This window comes from Perissodus microlepis, chromosome 20, assembly GCF_051167445.1.
Source record: "Perissodus microlepis isolate ML-2025 ecotype Zambia chromosome 20, ASM5116744v1, whole genome shotgun sequence".
In the NCBI taxonomy this organism is placed as follows: Eukaryota; Metazoa; Chordata; class Actinopteri; order Cichliformes; family Cichlidae; genus Perissodus; species Perissodus microlepis.
The window spans coordinates 32,308,300-32,323,148 of record NC_140480.1 but is presented as its reverse complement, the minus strand read 5'-3'; the positions used below and the strand labels follow the sequence as shown (position 1 = coordinate 32,323,148).

At 44.3% G+C, this 14,849-nt stretch overlaps 1 protein-coding gene across 1 annotated transcript in view; it reads right to left on the bottom strand.

The window, feature by feature from the left end:
- Positions 1 to 3,377: 3,377 nt before the first annotated feature.
- Positions 3,378 to 14,849, bottom strand: part of mecp2 (methyl CpG binding protein 2) — a 28,727-nt gene continuing 17,255 nt past the window's right edge. Inside the window, exons 2-6 of the mRNA XM_084916679.1 lie at positions 14,635 to 14,821; positions 14,298 to 14,506; positions 13,976 to 14,169; positions 13,732 to 13,868; positions 3,378 to 11,356 (exon numbers count right to left, since the gene is read on the bottom strand). Coding sequence (XP_084772805.1) covers positions 8,891 to 11,356; positions 13,732 to 13,868; positions 13,976 to 14,169; positions 14,298 to 14,506; positions 14,635 to 14,821 — 3,193 coding nt within the window. The 3' untranslated portion in view covers positions 3,378 to 8,890. The remainder of the gene's footprint in view (positions 11,357 to 13,731; positions 13,869 to 13,975; positions 14,170 to 14,297; positions 14,507 to 14,634; positions 14,822 to 14,849) is intronic.

Sequence of the window (14,849 nt, the reverse complement as noted above, 5' to 3'; positions counted from 1 at the left end):
AAAACACCCAAGGACACTGCACAGAGCAAATAAGACAGGCATAAAAACAGGAAATAAACACAATAATAAAAGAAAGTTTAAGAGCATGAAGAAGTTATATAGAGTAGGCATCTTGAACAGGTGGGTTTTGAGGGTGGACTTAAAAAGAGGGAATGAAGTGATGTTTCCAAGGTCAGGGGGCAGAGTGACTAAAAGCCCTGCCCCCCATGGTAGTAAGACGAAAAGAAGGAACAGAAAAAAGACAAGACGAGGAGGATCTGAGGCACTGGGATGGGATGGAGATCTGTACCAAATCAGAAAGGTATGGTGGGGAGAGAGAATGATTGGCCTTAAATGTATAAAGAAGTATTTTAAAATTAATGTGAAGTTTAACTGGGAGCCATAGTGGGGTAGGGGTGATGTGGTGGTAGAGGGAGTCCTAGTAATAATACGGGCAGCAGAGTTATGGACACGTTGAAGCTTATTGATGGATTTTTGTGGCAGGCCAAATAAGAGTGAGTTACATGGACGAGAATGACAGCGGCATGTTGAGTGAAGAAGGAGCGGAGGCGATTGATGTAACAGAGTTGCAAATATGCTGAGCGAGTGACATCACTGATGTGCGAGTCAAAGGATAATGTACTGTCAAGAATGACGCCAAACTTTTCACAGAGGGACAGATTGAAACTGACGAGTTATTGATAGTAACAGAAAAACAGTTGGATAGCGATAATTTGGAGTCAACCAGGAGAAGTTCTGATTTGTGACTACTTTGAGTAAAATGAAATGATTTGATTATTCACACTGCTCTGTAGCTTTATGTATAATATTACTGCACCATAGATAGAGATTATTATTATATTTTATTATCTCCAATATCTACAAAATAAAAATAAATGGTATGGCGCATGAGGAGCTGTGCTGTCGTGACAGCGTTTGCTTGGTAAGGTCTCTCAAGGTCAGTCTGATGGTGATTTAAGCAAACTTATTAAGAAAAAATCCAAGGCCTCAGCCTGGAGCCATGGGTCCCGTCCAGGTTCTGCCCAAAAGAGTCCCATTGGGACGTGACCACTGTGCCACTGACCCCATTCTGGCTACACCCCTGCTTACAGTTTGTGTTCAAACTCATGTTTTTGCTCTTGGATCTACTGGAGCAGCTTTCCATGATCCAAAGTTTTAAAAAAGGTCCTTATTTATGTTTATTTTCTGGGCTGTGATGCAGTAAATTGGTCTCCTCCCCCTTTAAGATAACTTTACTCTGTTTGGCTGCCACTCACAAACAGAAGGTCTGCACAGCAGGTGGGTGGGGCTTCTCCGATCTCTTTGACATCATCTATACAAGAATAGGAAAAGAAACTGTGTTTAGAGCAGTCTGAAGGTTACTTGTAAATACACTGATCTCGTTCTTTTAAATTTTGGTCACGAGTAATGTCGACGTCCAGCATCGCAATAATAAGAAGGAACTTGTGGAGAGAAACCTGAGAGTCATAAGTAACTGGACATGAAGTTACATGTTTATCGGGGAGCTGTGAGCTATTAGAGCTCGCACGATCTGATATCCTCGTGTTGGTGTTGTTCCCAGATCATCATACTAAATGTTGTTCCAGGATCAACATTGCAAGTGACCAATCAGAATGTTGTGACGTCATACTTTTGCGACCTCGGGAAAAACCGGCGTAAAACAAAAAACTGTACTTAAGCTGCGTGAAACCGCCTCTGTCCGCCGATCAACGGACCCTGACCCTAACCGTAACCCTTTAATAAACGGTAAGCAGAATTGATATTGTCCTTGCAACATTGGAATTTCATAAATGCACGAATGGCTTGGCGCGCAAAAGAATAACGTCACAACAATGTGATTGGTCACTTGCAATGTTGAACCTGGAACAACATTTTCATGATGGTCTGGGAACAACACCAACACGAGAATATCAGATCATCCTTAGAGCTCAATCCTCTGAGAGCGTCACTCAGTATGACGAGGACAGAAGAGGGCAATCATGACTCCGGTGACGGAGGAAGTCCCCAGATGACAAAAAGCCAGAACATCACAGAAATTAGGGAAAGTCCAAGATTGCAAAATCACTGCACATGCCCAGGCAAGCTTACTCAAAGTAGTCAGAAAATGATGTGGTTGATGCTCACTTACGCACTATTTTACTGTTTGCTGACTGAGCTGGAGACATTTAAAAACAAACAAGACAGAAAGAACGAGAGTTAAACCAGTCGCTCTAACCTCGAAATGAAAACATCTACAGTAGTTAAACTGAAATCACACCTCAGATATTTAAAGGTTAATTTTCTGTATAAGTATTAATTAAATGCTTCGGGAGTGTATAAGTAGTTTTATTCGAACCCTCGTAGTTTTATAAGCATATTTTATACTTCTTTAAAGTAACTAAAAACTTTTAATGAACTCGAATCTCGGCTGTCTTTATCTCAGGTCACTCCTATGTATGACAGTGAAGCTGTTTTTGATTTAGACAGCCCTCAATCGACACAGGTCAAAGGTCAGATGGCAGAGGAGCTCTTGCTCTTTAGGCTGAAAAAGCAAGGGCTTTTGCTCCCTGAACTTTGTCTCTCAGGTTGCACAGTGTGACATCACAGACTGTGCAAACAGCCGAATCTAACGAGGCGAGGTCAGGAGGTGGTCTGAATCCGGGCTCGCAGCTCTGCTGTGTCACTCTTACCTTCCAGGTGAAGACTGCGACGTCTCAAACATCAGAAGCTCGTCTTCACTACAAACATAGACTGCTCCACACATGGCTCCTTTTAGCTGCTGCTGTGCAGCAATAAAATTAAATGTAGGGGGGTCAAAAATACAGCCAAAGAGCCGGCTGAAGGAAGCGTTGAGTTATAGGTTGCTCCAACCCAGGACTCTGAATTATTGTTACTTTCACAGCCTTTTGTTTTGTGGTTGTCCTCATTGGGTTTTTTAATCACGTTTTGTAAATACATGGTTAATTAATTTTTAAAAACTTACTTCTTTAAACTGAAATACATAAATAAATGTTTTTTAAATAGCTTATTGAGCAGCATTATTACTAGTGTAGTGGAAGTAGTCTGGGTGCTTTGCAGCGTTATGAAGCAAACAGTACAAGAAAGGAAGTCCTTCACTGGTGAGCAGCTAAAACCCAAAATCGAGCAAGAAGATTGTTGTAAAAAGAGTTGATGCAACACAAGGTGAAAGCATCAAATTCAAAATAAGCTGTTACCAGATTTCTCAGGTTTAACATGTGATATGTCCTGTATGTGCTCTTTGGAGTGATAGGATAATCGACACTCCTGCAAGAGCCACTGTGAAGATGAGGATGTTTCAGCCATTGGCTCCTCGTCCTCTGATTCTGAGGTGTTTGTGTGAAAAAGAGAAGCTCAGGCAGTCAAAGAGACGACACAGATCAGGGGACAACAAACGCTTTTAGTTAGAAAGAAAAATAAGAAAACAGGTAAAAACTAGTTTGTCTACAGCGACAGTGTATTGGAGTTTCCACTGAATTCCAACCAGAATAAAAGCAGAATATTCATCCTCAATATTAGCAACTATGAAGTCACCACACACATCACTACTAATCTAGAAACACAACATGGCTTGGCTGACATGGTGGCTTCTGGCAAGACGCACAATATTATAGGCACTAAACTCTGGAACATGCAATATGGTGGCTGGTTACTGTAGTTTGTGCCGGGTCGAGTCCTGTGGAGTGAGTCCGATTACAGCGGGACGTTTGATTTCTGCAGCAGCGTGAAGCAAACGGGTTCGCTGCTCTGGGCAGACTGGGTGGCGCCACCTACGCAGAGGCTTCGTCACAGCGCGAAGACTTTACAGAGCGAGGCACGTTTATTTTGTCCAGGACGAAGACATTCAGATTCCCAAAGAGAAAGGGTTATGAGAGAAATTGGGCTTCCTGACGGGATGTTTCAGGACGATCTAAAAAAAGGAAGATACTTTATAATTCTCACGGTTTTAATTACTCTTTTAGTTCACATAAGTTTGTTTTCTGTACCCTTCAGCTTGTTTTATTTATATTTTCATGAATAAATTTATTTTTAGAACCAATAACAACGCACACCATCCTGTTAATGGGTTAACACCTCGATTCCGCTTTAAAGGTACTTTTTGTAGTTACCCTTTGCATAATTTAACTCAGGCTTGCACCACCAGGGGGCAGTGTTTTGACAGTGAGTGTGTTCTAAGATGCTTTTCTGTTTAACTTCTTCTAGTCTAGTAAAATTTATATTGAATTTTTAAATATAACCTGATGAATTCCAAAATAGGATTAATGGTTCTTTTTGGAGTTACCGTTTAAAAATTTTATGAAACCTTTCATCACCAGGCAGGCAGCGTCTTACAGGTGAGATGCTTTCACAACCATAGTATATTTGTTTACACATTGATCTTCTAAGCAAAAGATCCTTGGTGTGATTCGAGGAAGAGACACAAATCCCTTTGGGGTTGTGTCAGGAAGGTAAAACAGGCAGAGATAACTGCTGTGAATGAAGGAGTAGCTTATTTATGCGTTTTAACATTCAATTCTTTTTAGCCGCTCCTTTTTTTTAAGGATGCTTTGCCCTTTTCTAGGCCACCTGTGTAAAGCAAATATGTTTCAATAACTTGCGTACTTACAGGGAAAAAAAAAGGCTACATTGCTGCACAATCTTGTGACATTACTCAAAAATACCACCTGTTCTTTACTTCAGTTGGTATCTCTTCATCCAAGTATAAAAGACTTTGGAAACATTCAAAAATTAACTAAACAGTAATTTTATTCAAGTACCTTTAAACAAAGAGTACGGAGGCTTCAAACAAGCGGCAACCTCCAGGGCTAAAAAAACAGAGAAGCAAACATAGGTGAGCAAAAGTTAGCAGCTAAACTTACTGAAACGCAGTGAAGGCAACAACCTGCCAAAAAAAAATGCAGTTCTATATTTTTCTTTTCATTCAAGCCTCTCTTATTACTGTTGTTGTTTTTTAACATAATTTTGTCTCCTTTTATGTCCTGATTTTAAAGTTTTTGTTGCTTATTTTGCTGCTGTACTTTTCCTATTATATTTTCATGTCACAATTCAGAGCTGCACACTTAAAAATGAACTTCTTCCTAGTCCCCCTGGCCTTTTTTAAGTTTTGCATTCAGATTGCTTTGTTCTTTGTAATGAGTTGGAATTTTACATCTGTGAGTTTTTATATCAACATGTCCAATACCCAAAGGTCTCCGAATGGATCCAAGCATGCTCATTATTAACCTTGATCATTTGGTTATGTTTTAAGGCGAGGAGGAGACTTAAACTTCAGAGTTAAGAGAAAAATGGAAGCGTTTGTGCTGCTCCTCAGCTGCTAATGCTAAATCAACAGTCAGGTCCCGATCAGATCAAGCGTTTTACCCAAGTCTGATGTTTTGAATGCCTCCAGTAAACACAGACTGTACAAAAGAAGAGATCATAGTCAGTGCCGGTCTGCGAAGCCTTGGGTTTGGCATTGTGGTGCCAGAAGAGTCCAGATTCGGAAGAAGCTTATGTGCACTTATTTGGCGCCTTTCAACCTTAGCGGGTCTAGAAAACGGCTTACAATCTGCTTGTCATTCACACATTCACATACTCATCTACAAGGTGCTTGCCTGCCATCAAAACCAACTCTGGATTACAGTGTTTTTCCCAGGGATACGAGGCCTGGGATCAATTCACCAACCCTGAACCATGGCAGAGGGTCCAGGAAGGTGGGTGGTAGACTCGTGGCTGGTCAATGATACGGTAGCCACGAGCTAAAGCATTCCCTTCATACTATTTATTTATATGAGAGGGAAACCAATTTACACCATCATGGTATGTTGAGGAAAACTTCAAAGTTGCAACTGAGAGCATAACCTCATCAGGAAAGTGCTTACTGAGGACATCAATGAAGTGAGAAGTAGGGTCACCTTCTCACTGGCCTCTATACATTAGGACTTGGAGTTCTGGCCATTAGTAAGAACACAGATTTAAGGCACTTTCATAATGGTTCCACTTTTCAGACTGGGCAGCACCGTCCTTCTTTTATGCAGTCTGTGCTTGGAAAACGAGGCGCCTGGTTCAGTTGTGACAGTAGAAAGTAAGGATGGAAAATTTGACTTTTTTCTATACTGCTAGGATCCTTCAAAAAGACTCCAGGGTCTAAATTAGGTTCCAGAGAACTTAAAAAGTCTCTGCTCATGGTGTAGTACTTTCTGAAAGTTAAGAAACTCTGGAGTGAGGCTCAGATTGCTTAACATTTGTGGTTGGCCAACCCCTGAGGGAATGCAACCAATCAGTCTTAGTCATCTGACAGTTATCTGTCCCGCATGTAAAAATCAGCACGTTTTCTTTAAGGTGAAACTGTCGGTAACGGTTTGTTTAAACAACACTGATGCCTGGTTCAATGGGGGCATCAGAGTAGTGTTCAAGCAACGTCATAAAAAGAGGAAATAATGTATTTTTTGCTGCCAGAATCTGTGTGCGCGCCAGTAATGCAGGCTTCATCCTGCACAGTGATGGAAAAGGTTGAAAACTTTTTGATAAAGCTGTTCTTCTCTTTCACCTTGACCCCCAACCAATCACAGCTGTCCCTCCCTGAGCCTGGTTTCTGCTGGAGGTCTCCTCCTATTAAAATTTAGTTTTTCTTCTTCCACAGCTGCTCATTTGAAGGGATCATCAAATCGTTGAGGTTCTCTTCGTAACATCTGCCTTACAATATAAAGTGCCTTAAGTGTTGCTACATAAATAAAACGGAACTGAACTGAAACTGAGATGTGAACGCAGCAGGGATGTAACCTTGTCATGACTTTTTTCACAGCTGCTGCCATGTCAGCGGACTAATCTGTCTTATCTTTGCAGAAAACCAGCAGTCTGAAGCAACATTTTACTTCCTTGAAAGAAGTTTATCTGAGCCTAAACCTTGTTCATGTTTACGGATTGTGAGTGTTCATATCATCAGATGTCTGAGTATGATCCTTACTGCAGACTCAATAAACAGCAGCAGAACTCAAAGGTTAAATTACTCTAGAGAAGCTCAGACAGCCCAGCAGCTGTTTGATAAAAACAGAGTAGCTGCTTTTCAGGGACATTGATAACTCAGAATGAGGTTGTTTTACTACTGTTGGAGAGTTAGAAATATATATTTGTTCAACACTGCCTAGTGTTTGATTTTGCTATCATATCTCCTTATTAGGGCTTAGTCAGATCTATCTGAGCTTTCGGTAAAGCTGAGTTTCCCAGTTTTTCCAACATTTCTGTAAGTTGGAAACCGTTAAGTAGAGTAGCTCTGATGTGACATGCGCCCAGCATTTGGAAACATAGCCGTCTACTGATAACAAGACTGGCAGCACAAGAGTGTTAGGAAAAGAAATAAAGGAATAAATATAGAGTACCTCTGGAAATATAAGTTAAATAAATGCGGCTCTTATTTGTACCACATTTTTTCTCTTTGCTTCTGTTTTGCAAATCAAACGACCAGAGGTCATCCTGGACCTAACTTCACTAGGTTCAAGTCCCCCTAAGCGCCCTCTGAATCACTCTCAGAAATGGATTTGCAGACTTACAGCTAAGATTTCAACTCAATGAACAGCTCTGCCCATCCTCGGCACAACTAAACCCACGTGAAACTGAACCAGACCTCAGTCCAGGTTTTACTACTGTAGACGACAGTAAAACCTGGCAGGGTTGACCTCTGCGTAGGTGCGCTCCGGTTGAAGGCCTGCAGGGTCTCCGAGCGACATGCAGGCGGTTGATTGTACAAACTGGAGGAGTGCAAACTGTTCCAGATATTCAACATGAAGACACAATAAAAATAAGTAATTTCCCACTCTTTCATTAAGACTAAAAACTAAAATAAAGCTACTGTGAAAGTGGGTTTGGTTTGACATTAAAAGTGCTTCCTTTGGAAACAAAAGACTACAGAAAACAGATTCATCCTGGAAGAACAACTTGCTCTGTTGGACATACTTGGAAAAACCAACGGGGAGGCTTTTTTTCTCGCCAAGCAACTGACTCTGCTAAGAGGAATCAAGAACTCCTCACACTGTTCAGACATTTTAGACGGTATTCAGAATGACTCAAAATCATGGCCGAGTACAGTCACGAATTGGGTATAAATACTCACAGATTAGATTCACTACTTGTAGGAGGCATTCTGAAAATGGATGGAAAACATTAGTGCCCCCTCTCCGTTTATTGTTAGCTTAATGGAAAATGGGGAGGAAAACAACTGATGAGATTTCCGAGAAACCAGTTTAAGGTGCAAACCGCCGCATCACATCATCTCTGAGGCTTTCAGTCGAGGACTAGTTTCAGTAAGGGACAGTCAGTCAACAGGAGGAGTTAAGAGCAGGTTAAAAGTCAGGGACTGTCAGTCAGCAGCACAGCGATGAGTAAGGGACTGTCAGTCAATAATATCAGACTTTAAAGCTGTATAACAGAGACAAAACAATAAACTATCAAAATACTAAATAAAAAAAACAGGTTATATTCCGGAAGCAACGTTTCGTTCAGAGTAATGTGTTGTTAAGCGTTGGTTTTTAGTTCCAAACTACTCCCCCCCTCCCCCCCCCCCCATGGAGACTAGCGGGACACAACAGCTGCCTTTTGATTATATATACACACACACTTTTTATCGGTTTTTCCTTTTCCTTTGTTTTTCCTAGAAAAAAAGATACTATCCATTTTCCACTTGAGGTGTCCCTCAGCGCCAGGTTGGTTCTCTAATCCAGAACTTTACAGAGTCTCCAGACAGAATCAAACAGAGAACAAGCTGCAACAGTCCTTCCAGCTCTGTGTGACGCTTTCCTTCTATCTGTAAACGGTGTAAAAACCATTACAAGGACATCCCAGTCATACTCCTCTTCTGCCTGGTGCTGATTCAGTCCGTCAGGCTATTGGGAGACGGCAGGTTCATCAGTCCAACCAATCAGCTGACTCTTTCGCTGACAGCAGTCCGTGACTCTACGGTTTCTTCTCGGCTGGGACAGGGAACAGCAGATTGCGGGACGATGTCTCTGAGCTCCCTACCCTCACCTGCTGCCTCTGGCTCTGCCCGGAGCCTAGCCCTACCATCTGCCCCAGGCACGTGACCAGCCCCAGATACTCCAGGAGGTCCAGGAGGCATGGAGCTGGGAGGCCTCGAAGTGCTGTTTGATCCTCTGTCTCCTCCTAAAACCTCTCTGCTTTCGGATGGCATGGCTGGCTCCCCTCTCCCCTCTGTCCTAACCCCTTCCACGCTGACGTCTCGGCTCGGGATCAGGCTCCCTCTGCCAGGCCTTGTGGTGCTCAGGTCTTGTGGCTGTTCGCTCTGGTTTTGCTGAGCAGGGACGAGGTTGGTCCTAGTTAGGCTGGAAGATGGTCGGCTGGATGAGAGGTGCTGCACGTGTGGCCTGGTAAGCTGAGAGTGTGGCTGGGAGCGCAGCTGTGGTTGGATCCGCTGAAAGTGTGGTTGTGCTTGGGACTGGGGTTGGGACTGGGGCGGCCTAGGCTGGGAGAGAGATTGACTGGATTGTGGTCTGTATTGAGTCTGGAGTTGATGTTGCGATGGGGGCCTTGTCTGTGGTTGCACTTGGTGTCTGGGTTGCAGGTGAGGTTGAGGCTGGGCTGAAGTTCTAGACTGGGCTTGTGGCTGCATTTGGGTTTGAGGTCTGGGCTGGGATTGAGGCTGCATTTGGGCTAGGGTCCTGGACTGGGATTGAGGCTGCATTTGACCTTGGTTTCTGGACTGAGGTTGAGGATGAGTTTGGGTTGGGGTCCTAGTGTGGAGTGTCGACGGCATTTGGGATGGGGTCCTGGATTGGGGTGTTGACTGCGTTTGGGCAGGAGTCCTGGACTGTGGTGCTGATTGTGATTGGGCTGGAGTCCTGGATAGGGGTTGGGGTTGCAACTGGACTGGGGTTCTGGATTGGGTTTGAGGCTGCGTTTGGCCCGAGGTCCTGGGCTGCAACTGAGACTGAGGTTGGGCTGGAGGCCTGGATTGGGACTGACTCTGAGCTTGAGTTGGGGTCCTGGCCTGGGATTGAATTTGAGGCTGAAGTGACTGTCGGGGCTGGGGCTGAGATTGCTGTTTGAGCTGGGTTTGGAGTTGAGATGGGTGCCTTGACTGGGTTTGAGGTTGGGGTGCTGTGGGGGATGTAGTTTGTGGATGTGGATGCCTTGTTTGGTGCGGATGGATGTGCAGGATGGAGGGGCACTGAGGAGGATGTGACTGAGGTTGCGTATGCTGACTCTGAAGCTGGGTTCGGTGTTGGGTTGAGGAATGAACAGGTTGTGAGGGAGCTTTCTGGTTGGCAGCCTGAGGCTGACTGTGGGTTTGGGATGGGGGCTGTTGGGGCCGTGGTTGTGTCAGGCCGTGTCGGGTAGGAGAGGACTGGGGTGCTGGGTAACGACTCTGGGCTTGGGACTCATGGGGAAACTGGGGCTGGTAGCGTGGTTGCAGGGTAGGATGTCGAGGTTCGGGCAGGGACTGTGGTGCAGACTTGGACTGCGGTCTGGGAAGAGCTTGCTGGGTGTGCTGCGACTGTTGGGAGGTGAGCTGAGGCACAGTCTGAGGCTCAATGTCAGGCTTGGACTGGCTAGAAGGTGCTGGGTGTCCAGAGGGTGGAGGAGGAGGAGAAGGTTCATCCAATGTTGAGACAGTGGACTGTTGGTGGCGATGCTGATGATGGTGGTGGTGGTGGTGATGGTGGTGCTTGTGAGGTGTTCGCTCCTTCCTTTTGTGGCTTTTTGACGGACTAGTGCTACTGCTGCTACTGCTACCCCTTCCACCCAATCCCCCCTCTCCTCCCTTATCGCTTACATCTTCACCTACTTCTTCCCCTTTGGTTACACCGTCACCTGTTGCCTCTCCTGATTTGTCCTTGTGCTTCCGCCCTTTATGTGTCTTGTGTCCATGTGGTTGGCTGTCATCTGAAGCAGAAGGCTGCTTCTGTGATTGTGACTGGCTCTGCTCAGAGGGGGCGGGCTCAAGCTCTGAGCTTGGACCTCCTGCCATTGTACTGCTCTCCTCCTCGGCCGCTGTTGACTTTCCAGTCTCTGTTGTTGTAGCCATTGGAGTCTGCACACTCTCCCTTTCCTCCACTGTCTCTCTCGTTTTACGTTTTTTGATTGGCAGAGCTGTTTCCTGGACAACAGGTTTGGTGGAAGACTCCTTAGCTGCTCTCCGTTTGGCCTCAGCAGCCAAGATGGCAGCTGCAGCGTAACTTCCTGCTGTTGAGCTACCAGAGGCTGATGCAGCGGAGGTGGATGCTGTGGCGACTGATGCTGCTGTGGAGGCTGACGCTGGTTTCCTGCCCCGTTTCTTGGGGGCAGTCTGTGGTGGAGGCGGAAGTTCTTGTTCTGATTTCCTCTTTCTGCCAGGGCGGGACTTGGTCACCAAGGCAGGAGACACCACCTGCAGGGGAATTGCCAGATCAACAGGAAAAACCTGCATTAGCATTGTTGCTGGAATTATAAAAACATATTTAAGATTTTAAAGCACTGACTAGACTGCTTCCTGGATGCCTCCTAGGTGAGTTGTTTTGGAAATATCCAAATAGTAGGGACTCCAGGGTAGGCAATAAACATGCTGGAGAGATCATGTCAGTCAGCTAGCTTTGGAACACCTTGGTGTCCCCCTTGAAGAGCTGGCTGAGGAGAGAGAGATCTAGGCATATCTGTTTAGACTGCTTCCACCAAGATCCAGATCCAAATAAGCAGCAGATAATAGATGGATGAAAATACTAACCGTACTTACTGCAACCACATACTACAGTCTATCTACTTTTACTCACCATTTACCTCTGTTTGTGAGGATCTTCTCCATGTAGAGCCTTAAGTTTCGAACCATGAAAATCATAAACACTAGTGCACAGCCAAGTCCTCAGTATCCACTCTCAAGACATTCTTGGCAGGACTACTGCCAGTCAAGATAAGTTGTTTATTTTAAACTCCTAATGAAAGTCTTTTCTACCTTCCAGATGATTTGTGGATCTCTTGTGTTGATCAATTGCTTAAGACCTTATTTCAGTGTATGTTAGCTGTTTTGCCCATCTTCAGGACACAACTCTACGAAGGTAAACAAAGTCTTCCATGAATTCCCTTCCCATTCTTTTCACTGGGATATTCAGAAGGTCTTTGTAAAGATGGAACTGGAGACACACACAGGATCCTTAGCCATGTCTCTAACTTTGCTACAAATGAGGATTTACAATCTGTCATTTCCTGTAACATGATTTAACTATCTCTAAATAGTTATTTGCAGGCTAAAGTTGATCAAGGTAAAACCTTGGATTGCTTTTATTTGCTGTCACACACAAAAAGAAGAAAAAAAAATACAACCTGCCACCAGCACTACCCCTCAGATTCCAAGTAGATACACCTATGGTCTCAATTTGAAAATCCTAGATTACTTCCGTCTTGAATTATTGAACTCACAAGATTTTAAGACAACTTGACCTTGACCTTGAAGTCAAGATCACTGAGATTCAAACTTGTCCGAGGTACATGCAGCTATGGTATCAATTTCAAAATCCTATGTTGCCTTGTTCTCGAGTTATCACACTCACAAACTTTGGTGTCCATGACGCCCACCCGCCCGGCAAAATGACGGCAGTACTAGGGCTGCCACGATTAGTCGACTAGTCACGATCACCGACGTTTTCGGAGACATCTGTTACCCAGTAGCTCGATAGCTAGCCGGGGGCAAGGCTCACTAGAGCCCGTGAGAACACCGGACTCCCAGCAAATCATTTTCAAACCCACCGCCGTCTTTCGCTACTCAGGTTAAACATATATAAGTCACTTAGAGAACTTAAAAATGTTATTGTTTGGCTTTTTTTAGTATTTTATTTGTTCCTGAGTAAATCGGTTTGGCTGAGATTAAAGTTATAGTTTTTACACAGCTGAATAAACGTCAAGAAGACAACTGTTTATCAGAAGTGTGAGATGCTCGAGAATATACTCCGGTGTCCCGTTATATTTTAGATAGCAAGGAGCAGACGGCTGAGTTTATTAAACTCCACTGAAACAATCTGCAAATTTCATTAAAATTTAATAAACTATCATCTTGTCTTTATTTTTAGTTAGCACATCCCTTAAACACTTAAAGCTGTAAGCTAATGATAGTTATATAAGAGCAGATGCATGCTGGTGCAATAAGCTGTACGTTTTACGTTCAATGGATGATGATCTGATTAGTCGACTAATCGCAAAAATAATCGGTGACTAGTCGACTATCAAAATAATCGTTTGTGGTAGCCCTAGGCAGTACCCATTAGCCTTTCACAGCTGAGGGGTAAAAATTACAGGACGCCTCCAACTATTCTTGAAGGTAGTGAGCCAGAATGGCAGGACAGCATGACCCAATGTTACTGGTTGGGAGTTGGGTCTTCAGTCTTTCCTGTCTTGCCTGATATAGGTTGCTCTTTACATTACACCTGTAGGTCAAAGGGGGACCAGTTTGACTCTCAAGAGCTGCTTTGAAGGTTACTGAAAAAAACAAGTCAATCAACCTCAACAAAGTGGTGATTCATTGGATGACATTATGGTGTAGAGGTGTGATCATTTTAATCAAAATATCTTTAAATGATTATGTTTATACGTGTGGACATCAGTTTTGGAGAGATGCATATTTTCTCCTTGAAGCATATTTCTGTTAGCTTTCCTGGACAGAAGAAATGAGGAAAGTTGCTTAGGAAATGCATGTTTGAGTTATTCAGCTTACTGCGACAATCTCAACACTGTGCTTCTCGAAAATGTACGAACGACTAAACGACAGAGCAACCATACCTTTGAGGTGGTGGTCGTGGTGCCAGTGGAGGTCTCTGCTTTGCCGAAGGGCATCTTGACCAGCAGTTTGCCCGGAGTTTTCTCAACCACACGTTTCATTGCCACTCCTTCTGTAGCCTGCCTCATCTTCCCACTGCCTACAAAAACACAAATAGATACACAATTACAGAAAAAATAAATACTCAAATAGAAATACTCAGGAACAGCTTTCCAGTATAACTTCTAGAATCACATCTTTTAGTACCTTTGGGCCTCCCACGACCACGCCCCGATGGTTTCACCACCTTTGGTTTCTTGGGTGGGCGCTTCTCACGGCGGGAGGGGCTCCCACGCCCAGTAACAGTAAAGTCAAAATCATTAGGGTCGGTTGTTGTGTCACCGACCTTTTGGAAGTAGGCAATAAGCTCCACCTTGGAACGAAACGCTTTCCCCTCCGAGCTAAACAGCAAAAAAAAAAAAAAAAAAAAGCAAAAAAAAAAAGCATCACAAATGTTCATTTGGGGGTTTTACTCCTCTACATCCTGGAAAACGAGCACACTGTCAGGGTGGCTCAGGGCATGGCTTACTTGATTAGGTAGACATCAAACTTCCCAGCAGAGCGTCCAGACTTTCTCTGTTTCAGTTTGCGGGTCCAGCCTTCGGGCAGAGATGGGTCATCATACAGCGGCCCTCTGTCCCGAATGATGGAGCGCCGCTGCCTGGAAGATCCGGCAGACTCGCTACCACCTGCAGACTCTGACCCTGGCTCTGAGGGACCGGCCACTGGCTCTGACATCTGCAAGGAAAATGTGAGCAAAAACTTGTCCTTCATCCTGAACAAAATGTGTCATGATGTTCAGCAGGTGATGAAATTTGTCCCTCCATGATTCCACTGTTTCTACTAACTTCTAATGCAGTCTTTACCTGGGTCTGTTGCTCCAACCCTGTCTGTGGCTGCTGTGCTGTTGAGGTTGAAGCTGAGGCCATGGTCTCCGTCCCCCGCTCAGCATGACGACGTTCCCTGCGGGGTTTCTTGGTCTTGGACCTGTCTTTTTCCTTCCTTGGAGGCTGGGGTTCAATAGGTCCTTCATCACCTTCTTGCCCCTCCTCCCTGCACAAAAAAGAGAGAAAATCATGCT